We start from the raw sequence: 20,085 nt of genomic DNA, 5'->3' as shown, positions 1-20,085 counted from the left end.
GTTTTACATGGGTTCATTCCATTACATACATTGTAAGAGGTACTGGAGTCTTAAAAGGAATTATGTGTTGTACAGCAGCACAAGAGAAACAGTCAGCATGCCTGTAATGATAAATTCTTTGTTCAGTGAATAAATCAAAACATCAATCCAAAAGCTGTCATAAACTGCATTATAATGTAGAATCAATGATATTGCTTGCAGTGATGCTTTATAGTCTCCTAGGATCATTCACAGCAGCACACAAATGAAGGAAGCCTGAGGATTACACTGATTTAGTGCAGCCTAAACGCACGGCAGTGCAGAGCTGCCCAACTCTGTCGAAGGAATTGGGCCTTGGAGAATTCCTGTCGTATTTATAGCCCTCCAGAACTGTGTGATACTGGCTTCTGCGAAGGATGTTAGCGCTCCGTGTCACATCTGCTCAGTGTTCTTTGCTGTGCCCCTGCCTGCTCCGCACCCGAACTACACATCAGCCCTACGTAACACAAAAATATCTGTCAGTGAAGACACTCACTATCCATTCCCATAAGTGGGGAAAGCCTGCGTTTCCTTGCAAGAATCCCTGGGCTGTGCTTTGATGAAAGGTTACTAGTGGAACTGGAGAAACATTTCCAGCCTTTGGGATATATTCAGATACTTTTGTGCCAAAAGGGTCTAAGTCTCAGCTAAGAGATAATTTCAGCTGAAATGCTCAGGGAGTAAAATATCCCTTGGTAACAGTGGTTGAATCAGTTACACAGCTTTTTTTTTTTTGTCTTTATTTTTATGAATTCCTTCTCTCTGAAAGAGCCCATGTTTATCCTCTATGTGATGGAGAATGGTTTATTTCTGGAAATGTTACTGGCCGCATTTTTAAATTTTGCATTTATTTGCCTGTGCAATACTTTTTTTTTTTTTTTAAATTTTTGTGATGTTTAATATTCCCCCCTCAGCCTCCCATTTTTCCTTATGTTTCACTGCAGAGATATTTTGGCAGTTTCAATTAATACAGTCCTTAAAACTATCTCCACTATCTTGAAACTCTCCTGAAATTAAACTAGTCTGAGCCTCTTCAAACTATTTCTTAAGCTCAGGGCCTAACAAGGGTGACTACTCCCATGGTATCTGGGCTTGCTGATTCTGTGTGGAAGAATTGCCAGCATTGATTACTAAGAGATTTTTCCACTACTACAGTTATTCCTACATCTATGCATGGAGAACAATATGATACAAGTCCTTAACACCGAACTACCAAATTTTGCAATAAAAAACCAAATGAACTTGAAACAAATAACAGGGCTCGCCTTTTCAAGTCTAAGTTAGGCTTTTGGTGCCAACTAGACAGCGCTACAAAGCTACTTGGGCTGATGTCTTGGTTTTGTTAAAAAACAGGTTCTCTTTTAGTGAATTTGCCTGTCATCTGAAGACTTCTTATTAGCTGCATTTTCCTGAAAAGCTAGATGCATGTGTGGTAGACACAGCAATGGAATGTGAGGTCACTGATAAGGATGGATGTACATCCCGCGAGATGGGCAATGAGAAACGGGTGACCAAAACCTGACCAACTAAGTATTCCATCCCATTCATGTGATACTTCATATAAAAGTGGGAGATCACAAGAATCTCGTCCCTTTTCCTTATGGCCAACCTTAGGAGAGGACCTTGTGAGTCGTCCCTGCGAACTGAGGCCTAGTGACAGACTGAACCCAGTTCCAGTTGGCTGCAGAGTCCAGTCCAGGACTTTCGGTGCTGGCCCTACATCTACCAGAGCAGTTGCTGGGACTTTTAAGATTGGTTTTGTACATTTTGTATTATTTTCTCTATTTTTATTAGTAGCATTAGTAAAACATTTTTAATTTTTCCAACTCTCTTCTCTGTCCTTCTTTCCCTCCCAATCACCTGTCCTTAGTGGGAAGGGGGGAGAGGCGGGGAAGAGGGGGTTAACAATACATCTGCCATGGTTTATTGTCACCCCGCAATCAAACCTCAACAGCTGAGGATAAAGGAGACATACTAGGAGAAGCACACTGTGTCTGGATCCACAACCACATAACTGTGCTTAATCTGTACTCTGGTAACCGAGTGTTTCTGCAGTCTTGTCACAAAGACTCGCTAGAACATGTTCCCCTAAGCCAAAGGAAAATACATAGAGAGAATCCATGGTAGCAGTGCTCGTCTCTTCTTCTTCCCCGCTGCAGCGGGAGCTGTTATCTGCTGCCCCACCACACGCTGCCTCCTCCCAGCCACGTGCAGAATGGCTGCGCTCAGCCACTCTTCAACAACGGCGGGAGGTGTAAGCTAACACATTCTAATTTGCATTCCCTGTAGGTTGACAGTGCACTCTTAATTCTAGTGATTCAGACTGCAGTTTCATAATAGGCTTAAGCCAACCCATGGTTATGTTCTTGCTGAAAGGCTCAGTCCCCACTCATGTTTTTATCCTTGTCTCATGTTCCCACGCCCTCCCCTACATCAGATCTAGCTCTCGAGGCAGATCAGTTAGTTCTCAGATCCATCTGAAGACTAAACCAGCCAATGCTGACCAAGAAACATGAGTTTCCACCCAGATCAGCAAGTTGCTGTGTTACCACATGACAGCTAGTCCAATGCAAAGGAGAAAGAGGTTAGAAACACTCCTTCTAGCAGCAGCATGATCTTGGGTCAGCGTATGCCAACTGTGAAACCTCACCCTGGGTCAACAACAGGCAATTCATTAACTCAGTTGTGTGTCCAAGTCCTAGTACTCTGGCTCCTTGATCACACAGGGAAAGCCATTTTTTCCACTCCTCCTCCTCTACCTTGTGGGTTCAGACCGGAGGAATGAGGGAATGATCACACTTCCTTTCTGTATCTTTTCCAGCCTCTGTTCTGGGAAGCCGTGGGAAGGAGCAATCCCTGACCTTCTTGCATTTAAGTTGCATCATACTTGCACAGCCATGCATGGAGAAAATTTCTTGCTCACTTAATCTGAACAAGGGCAGCATGTCATCTGGTGCTTCATGTGCCTTGAGAACTCAGAGGTAACTAAACTACAGCCACTGTAGACTATCGGTTGGGAGACATCAAAACCAAAGCACACCACACAATGCTTCGCATCAGCCATCAGGAATTTTTACCCACTTCCTGACAGATTTCCTGATGGTTCATTAACAGTGATTAATCAGCCTGACCGTTAACCCCCTGCATTCCTGAGAGATTAATCTTGATACAAGGCCTCCCGTGTGCATTTTCTTTCCTTTCTGAAACATCCTACTACATTGTTATTCACTGTTTCTAAAATGATCAGTGACAAGCATTACAGATGCACGAATTCCCCCGAAAAGTTATCTGGTTTGCGGTGAATGTTGGAAATAAAACATACAACATTCACAACTCTGTGATTTTTAATTTGTATGTCATCTAAAAAGCACAGCTGAAAGTATCTAGAGAGTTGGCAGTATCACACAGTCCCACTTTACATTTCAAAGCCCGTCTGCAGCATCTGTTTTGAAGCAAGGTAATAGTGCTCTTATTTCACATTATGGGAAATGAACCCAACTTAAGATCAAGGATGCTAAGAGGACCCACTTTGAGACGTCTTGGGGCTGAATCCAGAGCTCCTGATCTTGCATGGATTTTAAAATGTTCTTCGAAAATGAGGCACAGCTTGGGAACCCCAAAACTGAGGTATTCAAAATTATTGGAGCAGTGGACCTCCACGAGAGCACAGCTCTGCTAGATTCTTGGCCAGGATCAGAACAGAGGAGCTCCTGTCTCACTGTTCACAAGAAAAAGACTGCAAGGTGTCTGTGAGGTGGTGGCTTTCTCTTAGTGCACTCTGATGAAATCTGGGAGGGAGCACGGGAGAGCTGCGCTCTGCCAGGTAATAATATCCCAGTATGCCACTCAGCACCAGGGAAGAAAGTTACTCTGTGTTGTAGACTAACCACAGAAAACCAACAAAGCATTCACCCACAGAGAGTACTCTGTTTCCTGAATCATCGAAACAATTCAGTGTGATGATGCTCATATAAACTCCTTTCAACTCCAGATAGCATTAATGAGAGGTGACGAATTTATTTCTTTCTTACACAATGGAGGAAGAGCACTGAACCGGGAGCTCCACACACTGTTCTGAAAACAACAGATCCATGTTGCTGAACTTGTGAGATCCCCATCAACCAAACAATTCACCACTACTCTGATTGCTATGCTACCAGAGTGATAGATATTTTTTTTTGGCAAGGAATATTTCCATTTAGGATACACCTCCGTGTTTATTTTCCATGTAAGCTTCAGTCAGCTTTTGCCTTGGTACCTGCTTCTTCCCTGGTTTCACACTTGACCTCCTTCCATTTCATCTGAAAGTTCACAGAAAACTCAAAACCAGCTGAGGAAACACTCCACACTTGCTTTTTTTCTGGAGTGCATATAGAAAACTTACAACATACAGAACACAGTACTGGAAAACTCTCATTATACTTCAGCTCAATACAAAACTCTCCAGTGGCACTCTTGCAAATAACAGCATGTATATCAAGATGTGTCAACAACAGGGAACCACGTGGACATTGCTGCTAACAGAAACAAGACGGACTTTCAGTTGAACATGCTACAGGAGCTGTAGCTACCTTTCCCAAAGTTTGAACTTGCACAAAATCAGAGTTGTGATTGAAGCTTGGCCCTAAATATAGCAGCTCCTCAGTAGGTTGATTTGTACTTCTCAGACTGGTTTATCAAGCCTCAGCAGCATCCAGCTACTCTCCTACCCTATCAAAAGCTTCACTTATCTCACTTCCTTGAGAAGTACTTCACTCCTTCATTATTCACGTCATACTCACACCAACTCGCAATTTCTTACTAACAAAGCTCATCCTTATGTGTTAATTCACAAATTCCATTTAATGAACAAATTAAACTGGAGATGAAGCCCTGCCCAGAATACATCAGGTTATCCTGATAGTGCACTGCAAATACTGACAGTGGGATTCCCTTCCAAACAACGAGCTCCCCAACCAGGACAGAACTGGCCAAATTGTCACCGACTGTGTCACCCAGTATCACGTCAGGGGCTGACATGGCTTCAAGATCCCATAATCCAACAGCCAAGCCAGGAGGGGGAAATCTCCTTGCTGGGCAATTTCACTAGCCACATGTGTTTTTTTTCTCTCAGACTGAAAATGCCAAAAGACTCTTAGTGATCCCATCTAATCTGACGAGATGCACTCAGAATGACACAACTGCCATCTCGCCTGGAATTGATCAAAAAAACATTCTTTTTTTGCACGAAAGCTCCATATGCTCGAGTGCCTCTTTCAAAACCACAGCATCTAGCCTTTGTTGGCTGGCCACTGCTCCCGCCTACCTCTGAACTACACATCCTGGAGGGGGAAAAAAAAACCCACCAAACTTGAGGAGTTTTTTTGGTCTGAACTCACTCTAGCCTTGTCCTCTTGCCAGCTCCCTGCATTCTTTTTTTCTACTGAGTTTGTCTCATCTTTTTGATGAGTATTTGAGTTTTAGCTCTCCTCTCTGAGTTCAGCAAGATTTGACCTACAAGCCAGAGCTGCGGATCTGCTCTAGCACCCACCCATTCTGTTGTCCTTCACCTGTGGGGCAGTTGAGCAGAAAACAAGGCTCCTGCTCCCCACTCATGGTTTTCAGCAGCAGGTGAGCCTCAAGGCACTGCTGCTGACAGAAGGGCATTCTCTGTGGTATTTCCCATAAAATGCATCTTTCCAACAGACATATTGCCTGCTTAATGATTTCAGTAAGAAAATCACAGACACCAATAATGCGGCACAAGATTCCAGAGACTCTCCTCACCTTTTCTCTGTATTTTGCTGTCTATTTGTGCTTTGAAATGAATAAAACCAATGCTCCTTAGCCATTTGGGCAGCTGACAAACACTGCTGCCAGAATTTGGGAATCTGCTTTTCTACAGCTAAGTTGTTCTAGAGTAGCTAGTTTTATATCTGGATGTCTATCCCTACACACACACACAGAAAAACCCCTGAGAAAAGTGACAAAATCATCACACTCAACTGCAAACTGGCCATTAAAGGCATTCCTATAGGTTACTGCCATCAATCACCAAGACTTACGGTGTTAGCTTCCTTCCATTTGCCTAGCTGAAGCTATTAAAATACATCCTGACCATGGTACGGGCTGTGAAAGATCAACTCCTTTATTCTTGATAAGAAATAAAACTTCTGGCATTTTCTGTGGTTAGAATTTGCAAAAGCAAGGAGCCTGATTTCCCCACTATTCTCATTTCTCTGTTCTTGTTCTTTTGAAAACCTACTTATGCAATATCACTGATCCAACACAAACCTTTCTGGTTTCTGTAGTGACCAAAATTACTTGGCAATGAAAACTCTGTTGGGGGAAATCAGGTCTTAGTTCAACATCAACATTACTGCAACTGGCATTTCTGAGTAAGTAAGTGGGCAGGGGGCTCAGAAGCCAGGTTTGCCTTCTCTCTCATCTCATCATAGCCAGAACAGTTGAAAACAAACTTAGAAGAACAGGTCACGTTCCACAATAGCCAGAATGATACCTGGTTCTGCAAAGAGGAGCTTTAAAGAAGAAAAGGAGGCATATGACAATTGTAAGCTAACCATAAATGCAAGAAGTAAAAAATGACGAGGTTTTTGGCCAAGAATATGCTGCACTATTACACAGCAGATCACATTTTCAACTTCCTACGGCTCAGGCCAGAAAAAGATGCTTGGGAAGGTGACGCTCTGGATGTGCCAGAAGCGCCAGCTTCCAGTAGCTAATTTTAACTGCAGGAATTTAATTAAAAAGGATGGCTGCACACAGTTGGTCTTCCTTCCTTCCTTCCTTGTGCAACTCAGATATCCCAGAGTGCTATACACCATTACAGCTGACACTGTCTTGTGTGCATGCGTTGGTGGCCCCATATCTGCTCCAAACACTGGGTGAGCTCCATACCTGGACTGAACATCCCCTTGGAGAAGACCTTGTGTGAGCTTCAACATAAAGACAAGGGGAAGAGAACAAATCAAGAACAAGGATGTGGCATGTTCTGCTGCAATGACTTTGACTTGCGTTGCAAGCCACAGTTAGCCCAAGAGAAGCAATAAGTGGGTCATTTCCTACTCTGCTCTCAACCTGTATGAATTATACAATTGTTTTATACCATTGTTTCATTTATTAAAGCATCCCAAAAGTGAGATAGCACAAAGACAGCTTCAAGATATTTCTGAACTCTGCTTCCCTAGACCTCATCAGAATGTAATCTTGGGTCCAGATGTTGGATTCTGTATCCTTCACATGTTCTGGCACCCAAACAAAACATTTCAGTTGGTGCATAAATGCTGCCAGCATCCCTACTTATTTCTGTCCAGACAAATCAAGTGGATTAACTTCCAAACTGGAATATTTCTCAGTATGACAGTAGTGAAACCAAAGCACCTGTTTTTGTAGCACATTTCCACAAACCCCTTACAGCTTCTTCAAGAAGCATCCAATGCAAAGCAATGCAGCACTGCTATGTACTTCCTTGTTTATGTGGACATCTACAACGATGTCCTGTGCTAAAAATGAGACGGCTGACATCCTGACAAAATTTTTCATCCAGTCCTAATTCTCTTTGAAGAGAAGCATAGAGAAGAAGCTATGGTTTTTATCAAGGGAAGCAGATTCACTTGCCACTGACAAGACAGTCCCTGTGTGCTTTTGCTGCTCTTCTTCTACAAAACAGCAGTAAGGAAAGTACTTCACCTTGTGCTGTGAGTACAGAAGGAGTAAATAATGTAACGTGCTTAGCAACTTTATGTATATGTGTACATGTATACAGAATAAAGCTGTAGGATGCAATGGGACAAAATGTCATGACCTGATATTGATGGTGTGTAGCAAAACCAAGCAATTCTCAGTATCACTAAAGTAACTGAAACAGAAATTCAGTTTCACTAGGAGGTTTTTGTTGCCTAGCACTCTGCAACCTCAGAAGGGGCTTAGGAAAGTAAATACTGGTTTTAATCTTCTTTTTAATTCTACATCTTCATTAAGTACCTCCTTGTAATTTAATGCAATTTGTGGCAAATGCTAATAATGCTTTGGGCCCACTTCTCCCTGCCAGCTGTATCTCTGTTAAATTATGCATTTCCATCTGGAAAGAAACTGCACAGGACTGTAGGCTCTCTTCCACTTCGAGTCAGGAATGGAGAGGGATTTAATTAGATGCTCCACAGTTGAGGAAAGGACTAGAGCAAAGCCTGGGTGGTCTGTGGAATCTTCCACTGGAAAACAAGGCTGCAAATTGTTCTGCACAAGCCTGCTTCTGTTTGCTCATTTTGTTTACATTGTTTGTTCGTACAGATTAAAATAGACAGTTACTGGGCAGATAAACAGTGTTTCCTTCCATGACAATGTTGTCTAGAAGTTAAGAGAGTAGCATGGGACAATATATGCCTGTGCTTCATTTTGGCCACATCACCCCAACTCCCTGTGTAACCTGGAGCAGAACATTTTCATCCAGTGCTTCAGAGCACCTAAATGGCAACATTTTTGTTCCATTGTTCCTATCTGTAAAATGGGGATAATACATCTTTCTGCTCTCAAAGGGTGAAGAAGGCACATCCAGTTTGCAGCAGCTTTTCTCAGTTGGCTGCCAATGCAGAGGGACGCAACTCTTGCAGTTCCTCTCCTCACTGGATACCTGTGCGCCCTCCGGCCACTCACCAGCCTCCAAAAACTGAAGGGTCTTCAGAAGGTCTGAATCAGAAGCAGCAACTTGCGATGAGCCCAGCAATTCCCATCTACACTTAATTGTGAGTCAACTCAAATGCAGTGATTTCAGTCATGTGCCCTTTCACAGTTCAGCTGAACTTCACAAAATAATAGATGCAGCTTTAAATAGATTTACAGTGCAGATTGCTGATTGGAGTGTTGGGCAGATTAACTTATTCCTCATTGTTTTTCTGTTCCAAAATTCAATGGATTCCATATTTGTAAAAGAGGGAATGCAGAAGGCTAAGTCAGAAAGTGGGCTATGACTGGAACTAAACTTATTTATTAACCTATTTTGGTTGCGTGTCAAAGAAAGGAAGCTATTATGCTGTCGGTTTGTGGGATGTTAATGGGAGCTCTGGGCATAATTCTTCTGTGTTGGTGTGTGAATAAACCCTGCTGATAGATAAGCTGTTTGTCCTATAGTAACTTTTTCTCTTTCCTTGAAAAAGAGAAGATGAGAGATAAAAAGAAAATAGAGAGAAATAGATAAAATATGTATAGAGAAAGATAAATCTATATAGAGAGAAATATAGAGAAAGAAAATAGAAAATAGAGAAAGAAAACAAAAAAAGAAAAAGAAAATGAAAAAAGGAAAAGGAAAAGGGAAAAAGAAAAGAAAGAAACAAAACAGAAATAAGAAGAGGGAAAAAGAAAAAAAAAGAAAAAGAAAAAGAAAAAGAAAAAGAAAAAGAAAAAGAAAAAGAAAAAGAAAAAGAAAAAGAAAAAGAAAAAGAAAAAGAAAAAGAAAAAGAAAAAGAAAAAGAAAAAGAAAAAGAAAAAGAAAAAGAAAAAGAAAAAGAAGAGAAAGAGAAAAGGAAAGAGAGAAGAGAAAGAAAAGAGAAAAGAAAAGAAAGAAAAGAAAAGAGAAAAGAAAAGAAAGAAAAGAAAAGAAAGAAAAGAAAAGAAAAGAAAAGAAAAGAAAAGAAAAGAAAAGAAAAGAAAAGAAAAGAAAAGAAAAGAGAAAAGAAAAGAAAAGAAAAGAAAAGAAAAGAAAAGAAAAGAAAAGAAAAGAAAAGAAAAGAAAAGAAAAGAAAAGAAAAGAAAAGAAAAGAAAAGAAAAGAAAAGAAAAGAAAAGAAAAGAAAAGAAAAGAAAAGAAAAGGATAAGACCTTCCCCTCTGTGGTCACTAATCCTTCTTGCTACATCCTGGGGTAGGAAAAGGTTAAACACTCAACAACATTTTTCTCTTCTTAGCAAGTTACAGAACTGTACATCAGACACATTGTCTGCCAAATGCTTCATTTACTACCAGCTGCATTTTTAGTTTGTTGAGAGATAGCTGAAATAAAATCACTGTTCTTTGTGCAAACGGCATGCTAAATAATGTACGGCTACAAGATTATTAAATAGCAAAGGCATTTGATAATATTAGAGTCAACCACAAGTCCCACTTCTGCTGATGCACAGAATTTTGAGTAATTAGTCATTGCACAGAGTGTTGTATTTATATCCCCTTGAGCCTCAGACGTTAGGCCACAAAGTCAGGAGACAAAGAATTGCTGTTATAAGGAGGACTGTTTTGGATTTATTTATATTATAAGGCTTTATTTCAGTGTCCACTTCACTCCTCTGGCTCAGGCTTCCTCCAAACCAGAAGATACAGCTAAGTCAGAGACTTTTAGTGTAAACCATATTTTTACAGACAAGACCTCTCAACTTCAAGCAGAAGAACTTCAATGAGTTTGCAAAGCCCCCAAAGAAGCACAACTGGCCTGAGGTTAGATGACAAGCCTGGGAAAAAGGCCTCCCAGGTTCTGTTCTGACCTCTAACAGACTTCTCATGGTTTATATGCAATACATTAATAGCAGCTCCAATTCATGGATGGACAAATTGGGATACAAAGAAGACAAGTAACCCTCCCAAGGATTTACAGCAAGTCTTTTGCAGAGCCCTGGAACTCTTACTCAGTCCTTTGTTCAAATTGCTAAACCACACTGCCTTCTTCAGACCACAATTACTGCACAGGCCTGAATATTGTGACATATCTAAAATTATGTAGCTATACACTTATACGAGGCTTTATTAAAATAAAGATTGTGTAACATCTTCAGAGTTCAATACAAAGCTGCTCAGTGAGCGCTCTACTGCTTAAAGACAGCCTTTTAAATTCTCTCCCACAGTAAAAGAACCAGATCTAATATATCGTAATAAGAAATCAGAGGGAGTTCATAGGATTTGAACACAAAACATCTGATGACAAATTCATATTGTAGCAATGAGCCTTCATTTTGCAGAACTGACATGGAAAAATAATGGTAACATTTATGATTATGACAAATAGTATGTATCATCTGTCTCTGAGAATGTCGCACAGAGAAGGACTATACAGAATAAATCATACACTCGTGTCAAATTTCAGGCATAACCGAGTAGATCAAATTTTGAATTTTATCATGTCTCAAAAATTAATTTCCTGTTTATAAGCACGGCACCTCAACCTGTCATTTCCATAGCTTCCCTCAGCAGGTTGTGCACTCTCTGTACCCAAAAAGCACAGCCAGACAGGTAGACTGCTGCTAATGTAAGAAATTATAGTGGAATTTTTTAGCTTGTGCTTAGAAACACTGTGAAGTTAAACATTCTGGCTTTTCCACGAGATTTAAAAGGGAGGCCATGGGTTTGCTGTGATTACTAGGGCCACCACTGTGAAAAGTGATTTCAAATTTTCATTTAAATATTGTGTGCCCAAGTGCCTCCACGTGCCTCTACAGAGAACACACCCATGCCTAAGACAGACATTTAGACACCTGATGTCCCGATGGTGGGTGTGCTGATGCAGGGCTTTTGTGCACACAGTGGCATGTATCAACCTAGTGGTCAAGAAGAACCTGATGAAGAGATCTTAAGCAGAGCAACTGTTCTATGTGTTTCAAAGACCAGGTGGGATGGAAATCAGAAATTCAGCCTGACTTCCACAAGCATGTGGTGGGTGTTATTCAGCATCTTGATCCAAACTGGGATCTGGAGCAAACCAGAGGTTACAAAAACTAACCCTACATTACTTCCCTTCCTAAAGTGATCTCCGTGCTGCAACCTGGAAATACAGGGGCTGGCAGCAGGTCAGGTCTGGCTGGCTTAGTCAGAGAGCACCCCATTTTCCACTAATGCCCCTGCACAGGAGAGATTCTGCCTGTGCCCACCCTGCAATTTGAAGCATGGATCCTGGACAGGACACCCCACCTTCAGCTGCCAGAAGCAGAGTAAAAGGCCAAGCCCCAAGCCCCAGGGTGCAGCCCGAGTCAGTGGCCACATTCCAGCCTGCCATAGCCACTGAGCACCGGATTGCCCCACCACCAGAGGCTGCCTGGCATGGACAATCCTCTAAGGCCCAGAGCCCGTGTAACCTGAGCTCCAGACAGTCCGACTGCCTCTGCAAAGCCCACCTGCAAAGCCCAAGGCCTAGGCAGGGCTCTGGCAGCATCTCAGGGGCTCCCCTTGGTCCCCAGCTGCCACTTGAAGCCACTGTAAGATCCCATCATGCTTTTGTGCAAGATGGATGGGAACTAATCTCACTGCTGGCCAAATTCCAGCTTTGAGTAATTACATTCTTCTGACAAATTTTCCTTGGCAGTTTCAATGGAATATAATTAGTAAATGTAAATAGATGTAAATAGTGCTGTAAATTACACTTTGCGTGATTGTCAGAAGCAGAGGGGGAGAGCAGGGGTGAAGGGGCAAGAAGAGCAGAGCTTAGCTCTCCAATATGGATGGTGGTGTGGCCTTCCCTGTCATCAGCCTGCATGTGCCTCTGCCAGGCTGGCGTGCTCAGGGCTACAGCAGCAGATGCCGCCATCCAGGATCATCATGTGGTTCATCACACAGATCATCCACTTCACCTCAAGCACAATTTTGACCTGACGGTGTTCGGTCATGTCCCACAGCTGTGTTGACAAGCAGCTGCTGTGTTCCACCTCAGCTGTGCTTCTGCTTCAGCGGCAGGCAAACTGCTTCACACACACACATGCAACTGCAAAACGAGTGTATATGATATTATTGTTTTCTACGAAATGCTTATCATCAAATTTGTGAATGGTTTGTGAAACCTTCTGCTACCAACTGAAGAAGTGTCATATAAATGGAATTATATAATTATCCTTCACAGCTATTTTAATGCAGCTTCATGTACTAGTTTCATCTAAAGTGGAAATAGCTTCTTCCAATAATAAAGTAAATGCATATATTTAACTTCATGTAGTCAAGTAGATTTAAAAGCAACTATTTAAAGTAATGAAAATAGATTATAATGTATACCTTTCTTACATTATCTACATATTAGTACTTCTTTGTGTGTCAAATGTCTCATATGTACGTCATCTGCTTCAAATACAAACTGATAGGGCTAGTGGGCTTAATCAGATATTTCTGTATTTCATACAGAAAATTTGAGGATGGCTTTTCAATAATTTGCTTATTTTTATTCTTATTTAAAATTTGCATATAGAAAATAGCTAGCAGAAACTGGTATAATGAAGGGAAAGTTTACTTTCTTAACAAAAGCTTGCTGCACTATCTAGCTATAACAGGAGAAACAGATGTTTCAGCTTTACAATACCATGTCTTGCAAAACTTCCTTCTAAATGACTATTCGTGCTCTACATGTTTTGGACTGTGTATGGAGAGCTCTGCTAAGAGTCATGGGAAGCATTGCATACATTAGTAAAGCCCGCATTAAGATAATTAGTGCAAAAAAAAAAAAAAATCAACAAGCCTTTTTTTCCCTTTATAGTACTGATTTAGTGTGGCTGAAAAATGCCAGATTTTCAATCTTGAAGATTCATGTTCCACCACAAAGCGGGAGATGGAGCCAACTTTTCCCAGTGTTCTGCCAATAAACTCCTAAATTAACCGTCTCAAGGGCTACGATGAAGAGCCAGGATCTACTGTCTATCAGCCATCAGTCTCTCTGGTGAACCTATGCAGAATGGGGAACACACTACCTGGGACAAGGAGCTCAAATTCTTAATCTTTGTGGCTGTAGCTACCCAAGTGTTTTTTCATCAGGAATGTTCAGAATTGCTGTGGATAGCAGAGGTGACCAGGAGGCAGTACTGAAGCTGCGCTGCTGCAGAGAGGGCGATGGGCAGTGGCAGCAGCTATGGGAAAATTTCCACAGAGGAAGAGGCCTTTGAAGCTCATCTTCTGTCTTATTTGTTTATCTCTTAAATGACAAACTCTGTTTTAATACAGACTGTTTTGAAAAGGTCTCTTTAACCTTTTGCAAATCTGTGGTGGGTTATACATATCATTTAACTCTTTGGCAATAACTTTATCTTTTGCAGGGCCAAACAATTTCAATATGGATACAGGCACATAACCAGATGTGACTGGCTTATGGCAGCTTGAAAAATCACTGCCTGGTTCCTCAAGATGCTGAAGTCTGGGCAGTTTAAGGTATCAATCTTTGTTTAATATTAAATGGCATGCTAAGAGCGTGGACCTGAACAGCTCTGAATACTCTGTGGAAAGGTGACCACTTGCTAAGCCACCTTACAGCTTGAGCTTATTCCCGTGGGGAATGATCCGCTGCGGAAATGCCTCTGAAGAGAATAACATGTCCTACTAGAACATTTTGTATTTATTTTAGTAATAGAGCTATCCGGGTTAGTTGAGGATGACATTATTTTGCTTAGTGTTTGGAAGGGTTGCTTTAAAACCATTTGCTTTCAGGCAAAGTGATAATCAGTCTAAGCACTGTAAGACTTTTATAATGGAAGGCCAACACATCTTTTTTCATTCAGTCTGCAAGAGTAAACCAAGTACAGCTGTTTTACTGAAAACAACCCACTGGTATTTAAGTAGATTAACAAAATTAACTGTGAAAATCCTCTGCTATGTGAAAGCCAATAACCTGTTGGCCACAAGGAGGCAGGGCAAGGATTCAATATGCTCAAAGACATTGCTTTTATTTAATAGAAAAACAGGAGCGTTAAATTAGTTCAGTCATGAAACTCTGAACTGCAAGGAAAGATAAAAAGCACTTTTCAGCCACAGTGTGTGGTTTCAGTATTGCTGTTTTATTCCAAGAGCAGCAAATATCTTAAGATATCAAACAATAGCTGATCTGGCAGCAATTTTCTGCTTCTTTTGAAGATGCAGATCACACATGTTTCTTCTTCATCACTTCTGTGTGATGTAGAGAAAAACTCTAACAATAAGCTTTGATAGCAATAGTGGATTTGCCAACTCAGAGCAAGAAGCTGTACTGCTGGGTTCACGAGGTATTGCTCCCAAGCTAGTAAATCCTGCTCCTGAGCAGCTTTGGGAGCTCTGCCTGTGCCTGGGAGCTCTCTCTTGGCACTTCTAATTCCAGGCTAAAAGCAGGCAGAGGCAGTCAGGTGTCTGTAGTCCCCTACCAAGTACTGTGATGCCTCCCTTAACCAGAACTTTCAGACATTCCAAAATCAGCACTAACTCGAGGTCAAACTTCTAAATGACAAAGGGGTAAAAGAGGAAAACAAAGCTAAAGCATCTCTGTTTCAGAGTTAAATTGAAAAGGATTAAATTTAATAGTGACAGAAGTCTTTCACACTATCAGCACATCACAGTCCAAATCTGTGAGTTGTCTTCTGTTTTAGAAGAAGTGACTTTACTTCTAGCCCTGCCACTGCAAGCCACTGAGCTAGGTAATTTCAGTCCCCTATACCTCTCTTCCCTCATCTTTTAAGCAGTTGCTTTCCTTCTTTGTGAAGCGGTATGAGGTCCATGGATAAAAAACATGCTACAAGAACTAGTTATTATTAATGCAATTCAGATATGGAATGCACCAGATGGTAAAATCTCCAGGATTTTAATGAACCATTGTAACAGAACATATGTAATATGACGTTATTATAACAGGCATTTAAATGTATAGTTAGTACATACAACGTGACCTGCTCTGCTCTCAATAACTCCACTGGAATTATTTTGGATTTATGTCAGATAATACTAGGAACACAAAATAGCCCCATATGTGCAATGCAGTAAGGTTTTCATAGCAATGTAATCTTAACTATTGCCTGTCCTGTTTTTATTTTCTGCTGGGGTATTGTATTTACTGATATGTTAGAGTATGCTTTCTGCATTTAATTCTGAGTAGGAAGTAAAAAAATACCTTTATGTCAAAGACTAAAATGCCTTTGACCAAGTATCCTTTACCTATCATCACAAAATAGGTGTCACGAAGCTGGAAGAACATTTTGGGGTTTTTTTCCACTATATCCTGTAAAAATTTTGTCTTTGATGCACCTTATGCTAGACTTGGTAATCAATTCATGCTTGTGTCAGAAGAGTGAAACATTCCGTTTGAGACTATGAGGGCAGCACTATCTTCCTTCTCCCACAGCATTCGAATTCTGGACAACGTGAATTATATGACCGGGCAAAAGGGAAAAAACAGGACCACAGCTCAGGCCACTGGCATCACACATTGCAGTCAGAGACAGGTACTCATTTCAGTAAAGCAGGAACATGAAGATACTATCAGTATGTATAATAATTCTAGCACATCTACAATACAGACTATAAAACTCAAGTGAACTGACATTTAATATATGAGAGGCTGGAAGCAAGATATCAATTTCACGTCATAAATCAGCCTTTGTGCTAGTGCCCAAAGATTTGGCTGATTACTCATTGCTTTCCCTTAGTGCTCAAGCAGCCTTTTCCAAAGCAAGACAGTTAAACCACAAAAACGTACCGTAGTGTCCACAGCCCTGACCTTCCCAGCAGGAACGTGCTTTGGAATGGGTTCTTCTACTGATATCATCATGCAGCCTTCTGCTCCAAGAGTAACAATTACGAGCTTACACCCTCTTTGTAACAGCATGCGTCCCACCTTTTCAGCATCTTCAAGATTGCCAACTGGGATGCCCGTTAGAATTTCTGCCTGGAAAATAACCCACGCAAATGAAAATCATAATCTGACAGCATTCGTTTTTGGACAACAGTTGCATTTGAAAACAGTATTTAACGTCTTTTAAAAATGTGTATTATAGGATGATCACGAAACCACTTCCTACGCTGATATTCAGCTATGTCTTGCTTCTCGTTTGAAACCAGCATGTACTTCAGGCACAGTAGACTAATGGAGAGCAGCCTGGGCAGAGACGCAGGAGGCAAGTGTTCCGTTCCAGCTTCTACAACTTGCCTGGCACGCAACCCCTAGTAAAATCACATTTCTCCCACGTGCCTCGGTTTCTTCATCTGTGAAGTGGACACAATGACACAGCCTTGGCAAAAACATTTTGTGGTCTAATGTGAAAAATGCTACATGGCAACTTGGTCACTATTGTTGGGGGATATTTATCACCAAATGAGAAACTTTAAAAAATCTTTTTAAAATTCTCAGCTTCAGCTAGAGGGAAAATCTCTTCAAAGAAAAAAAAAAAAAATTGCTCAACTTTGACCACTCTGTTGAATTATTTTTGGATAAGAATACCTAAAAGTTATCTGAAGCCCTCTTTGGGCAAAAGCTGATCACAAGATTATTATATATGTCCATAGGCCTGTGTCAAGACTAAGACTCTTCTGTGTTGGCTCTGTACAAATACAGATAAACTCCTCTAAGACATGGTGACCTTAAGTCAACTTCTCCCAGTTGGCTCTTAAAATTAATCTCTTCCAGTTCCACCCAACTAAGAGCAAAATTTCCCAAAACTCTGCAATGAAGTGTCCAGAATCAAGCATCCTTTTTGCCACTTCATATATTTTCTTGGTGGTATAGCACTGTCAAATGTCATGTATTTTTTCTTCTGGCAGGGAAGAGAGTGAGAATGAAACAAGAAAAAAGGGAAGAGAAAATACGTTTGTTTTCTCTGAAACAGTCTAGCAGGTAGTACTCCTGAATAATAGAGTATGCCTTCAGTTTTGAGGAAACAGGCATATTATATTTTGTTATCTTTACTAAATCTTGTCCTGCTTGCCTGGGAAGAGGGAAGTCCTATTTTATGTTGCACTACAAGGCTGCTGCTGGATCCTGAAAAATGCAGTCTGAAAGATTTTCAGATAACCACCTAGTAACTGGGCAGAGCTTCCACACTCTTAGGGCTTATTTTCAGTGGAAAACTTACTTTGGAACCTATTCACCAGCTACACTTCCTGACCTCTGCTGCAGGGGTAGCTCAGCTCCTCGGGAAACAGCTGCTGAAGTATTTCAAACTACCTTCCTCTGCATCACCCAAACTTGAATGCAGCACACAGGCTTCTTGATACAAGGGATTGTAAACTCCAGCGATTAAACAACCGTGGCACGAAGCAGAGGCCATGTCCGCCGCAAAGAGAGGGAGGGCAGACAGCTGGGGACAGGATCTCCTACAGCCACCCCCCAGCAAACCGCCCCAGCTGTGAGTCAGCGCCCGGTGCTGCTGCCACCGACATTTCCTGCGTTCCAGCCTGGCCCGGGAGGGAGAAGCCACCCTTGGGCTCTGCAGGGACAGGCTGTGCCAACACACGCCCCAGAGCTTACAGCAGCATTAGCAGGGTACTTACTGGCTTTAACTGTCAAACTCACGGGACCAAGTTCTGCTGTCCCTACTTAGATAAACGCACAAATACTTCCAAGGGTTGCTGATCTGACCGCTACAAGGCAGAATCTGGTGAGGCAGACCTTGGTGGGAAAACCTGTGTGCTGCTGGGGCAAGGTGGGGGAACACATGCACACCATTTAAAACTCCTTTTATAGGCACACTGATCCCAGACAAGAATATAGTAAGCTTTAAGTTATAAGAAGGCAACTCAGCCTATCCAGTTTTCTCTGTGGCATGTCACCATGCTGCTCAAACTTCTCTTGCAGCACTGTCCTGGTTTTTAAGCAAATTAAACCTATTGCATTTTTTACAAGGTTGTAAAAGTATTTTCAAATAAGAAAATTATTTCAAAAAGTATTTCACAAAACCTTTTGAATGTATCTTCTTGCAAGGTTTTCAATGAGCCAATACACCAAAACCAGTTTTGGAGTAACTTAGGATAGATGATAATAAGTAGTATTAAAATATATAAATACTTCATGCTAATATTTGAGTGTCTAAATAGTCTGTGTCTCTTCATGAATTTTCAGATCTCTGGAGCAGGAACTATGCATTCCTGTATGCAGAACACCTAGCACATCATGTTACAAGAATAAACACAGATTAAAACAAATCCTTGAATGGAACTGGCCAACTGAATTTCCAGTGTACTTGATGACGGGCAATAATTCCAAACTTTCTACCCATGTTGCAAAGGATGAAAGTAGATTTGGTTTCGGTAGAGAAACAGTAAATGTAATTTGAGTTTCTCTATCTGGTACTTACACTTCGGTAAGCTCATGAGCAAGGTAAGTGGAGTACTTAAATATATTATTCTTCTTAACAAAATATACATGAAGTATGCTCAGCATTAATGTTGTATCCCTCTTCGTGATTGCTGTGTTCCAAGTCAACAGGATTTTTTCCTTGGGTAGGGAAAGAATTGTTCTGGGACTGATATGCGAAAGGTTTTGCAGAAATCTTTCTTTTCATCTTTATACTGCTTATACCAATAAACACAATTATTTTGAGCAGACAGGGTCTGTATAAAAGTAGATCTTCGACTGCTTGAAACCACTATCATCTAACTCATCTACAGCAGGATGGTAAAACTAAAAAACACTGGAACAAGCTGGAAGAACCATAAAAGCAGCAGAAGCCAGACAGATTCTGTGCCAATAATTAGAGATTGCGGTAAATGTCAACTGATGTTAAATACTGTGGTGAGTTTTTAAGTTCCTCCCTTCAGTAGAATCTTATTTAAAAAACAAACTATGGTACAATTGAAGGAAATAACTAATGGTTATGTAAAGAAAAATTAAATAACAATACTAAAAGCCCAATGTGGACATTTGCCATAGTACTGTACAAAAGAGCAACAAATTAAGAATTTTATTTTTCTGCAGCTAGTCTCATGAAAGTCCTCAGTTAAATAGACCTATTAAAGTAAGACGACATTCCACAAAACTGCTGTCAGAACAAGCCTATGATGGATATTATATAAATAATCTGCACAGAATTTTCTTATTTTTGTTTACAAAAGTGGAAGGGAAATTTAACTGAAGCTTTTAATTTAACCGATATGAAGGTTTTTGGCCATAAACCTCACTAATCTCAGTTAATTCTGCATGTCTCTTTAGGCTGTGGAGTCTCGTCACAGTAAGTTGACACAAACCAGCACTGCTATAGAAGAAAAATGGTCCTGTTTTTCCCCTTCCACTCCTGCCCACATGGCCCACTCCCTCGTGCCAGCACAGACATTTGTGTGGCCAGGAAACCAACGGGATTGCAAGGCAGATCTGTGTTCAAATTAACACCACCCCCAATCCCACGCCACCCCCAAAAGCTTACCCAAAACAATTCACCGCTTTCAACAGC

At 41.1% G+C, this 20,085-nt stretch overlaps 1 protein-coding gene across 3 annotated transcripts in view; it reads right to left on the bottom strand.

Annotated features, from left to right (window-relative positions):
• The window catches only part of RBKS (ribokinase), a 79,138-nt gene that overhangs the window by 14,880 nt on the left and 44,173 nt on the right, over window positions 1-20,085 (bottom strand). For 2 of the 3 annotated variants that reach the window (XM_082048310.1, XM_082048309.1), the window contains exon 7: window positions 16,401-16,589. The exons of the other annotated variant lie outside the window; for it this stretch is intronic. In XM_082048310.1, coding sequence (XP_081904436.1) covers window positions 16,401-16,589 — 189 coding nt within the window. The remainder of the gene's footprint in view (window positions 1-16,400; window positions 16,590-20,085) is intronic. 3 annotated transcript variants of the gene reach the window in all.

Source organism: Streptopelia decaocto, assembly GCF_964273445.1.
Source record: "Streptopelia decaocto genome assembly, chromosome: 3".
Lineage (NCBI taxonomy): Eukaryota > Metazoa > Chordata > Aves > Columbiformes > Columbidae > Streptopelia > Streptopelia decaocto.
This window is presented reverse-complemented; position numbering and strand designations above follow the sequence as displayed.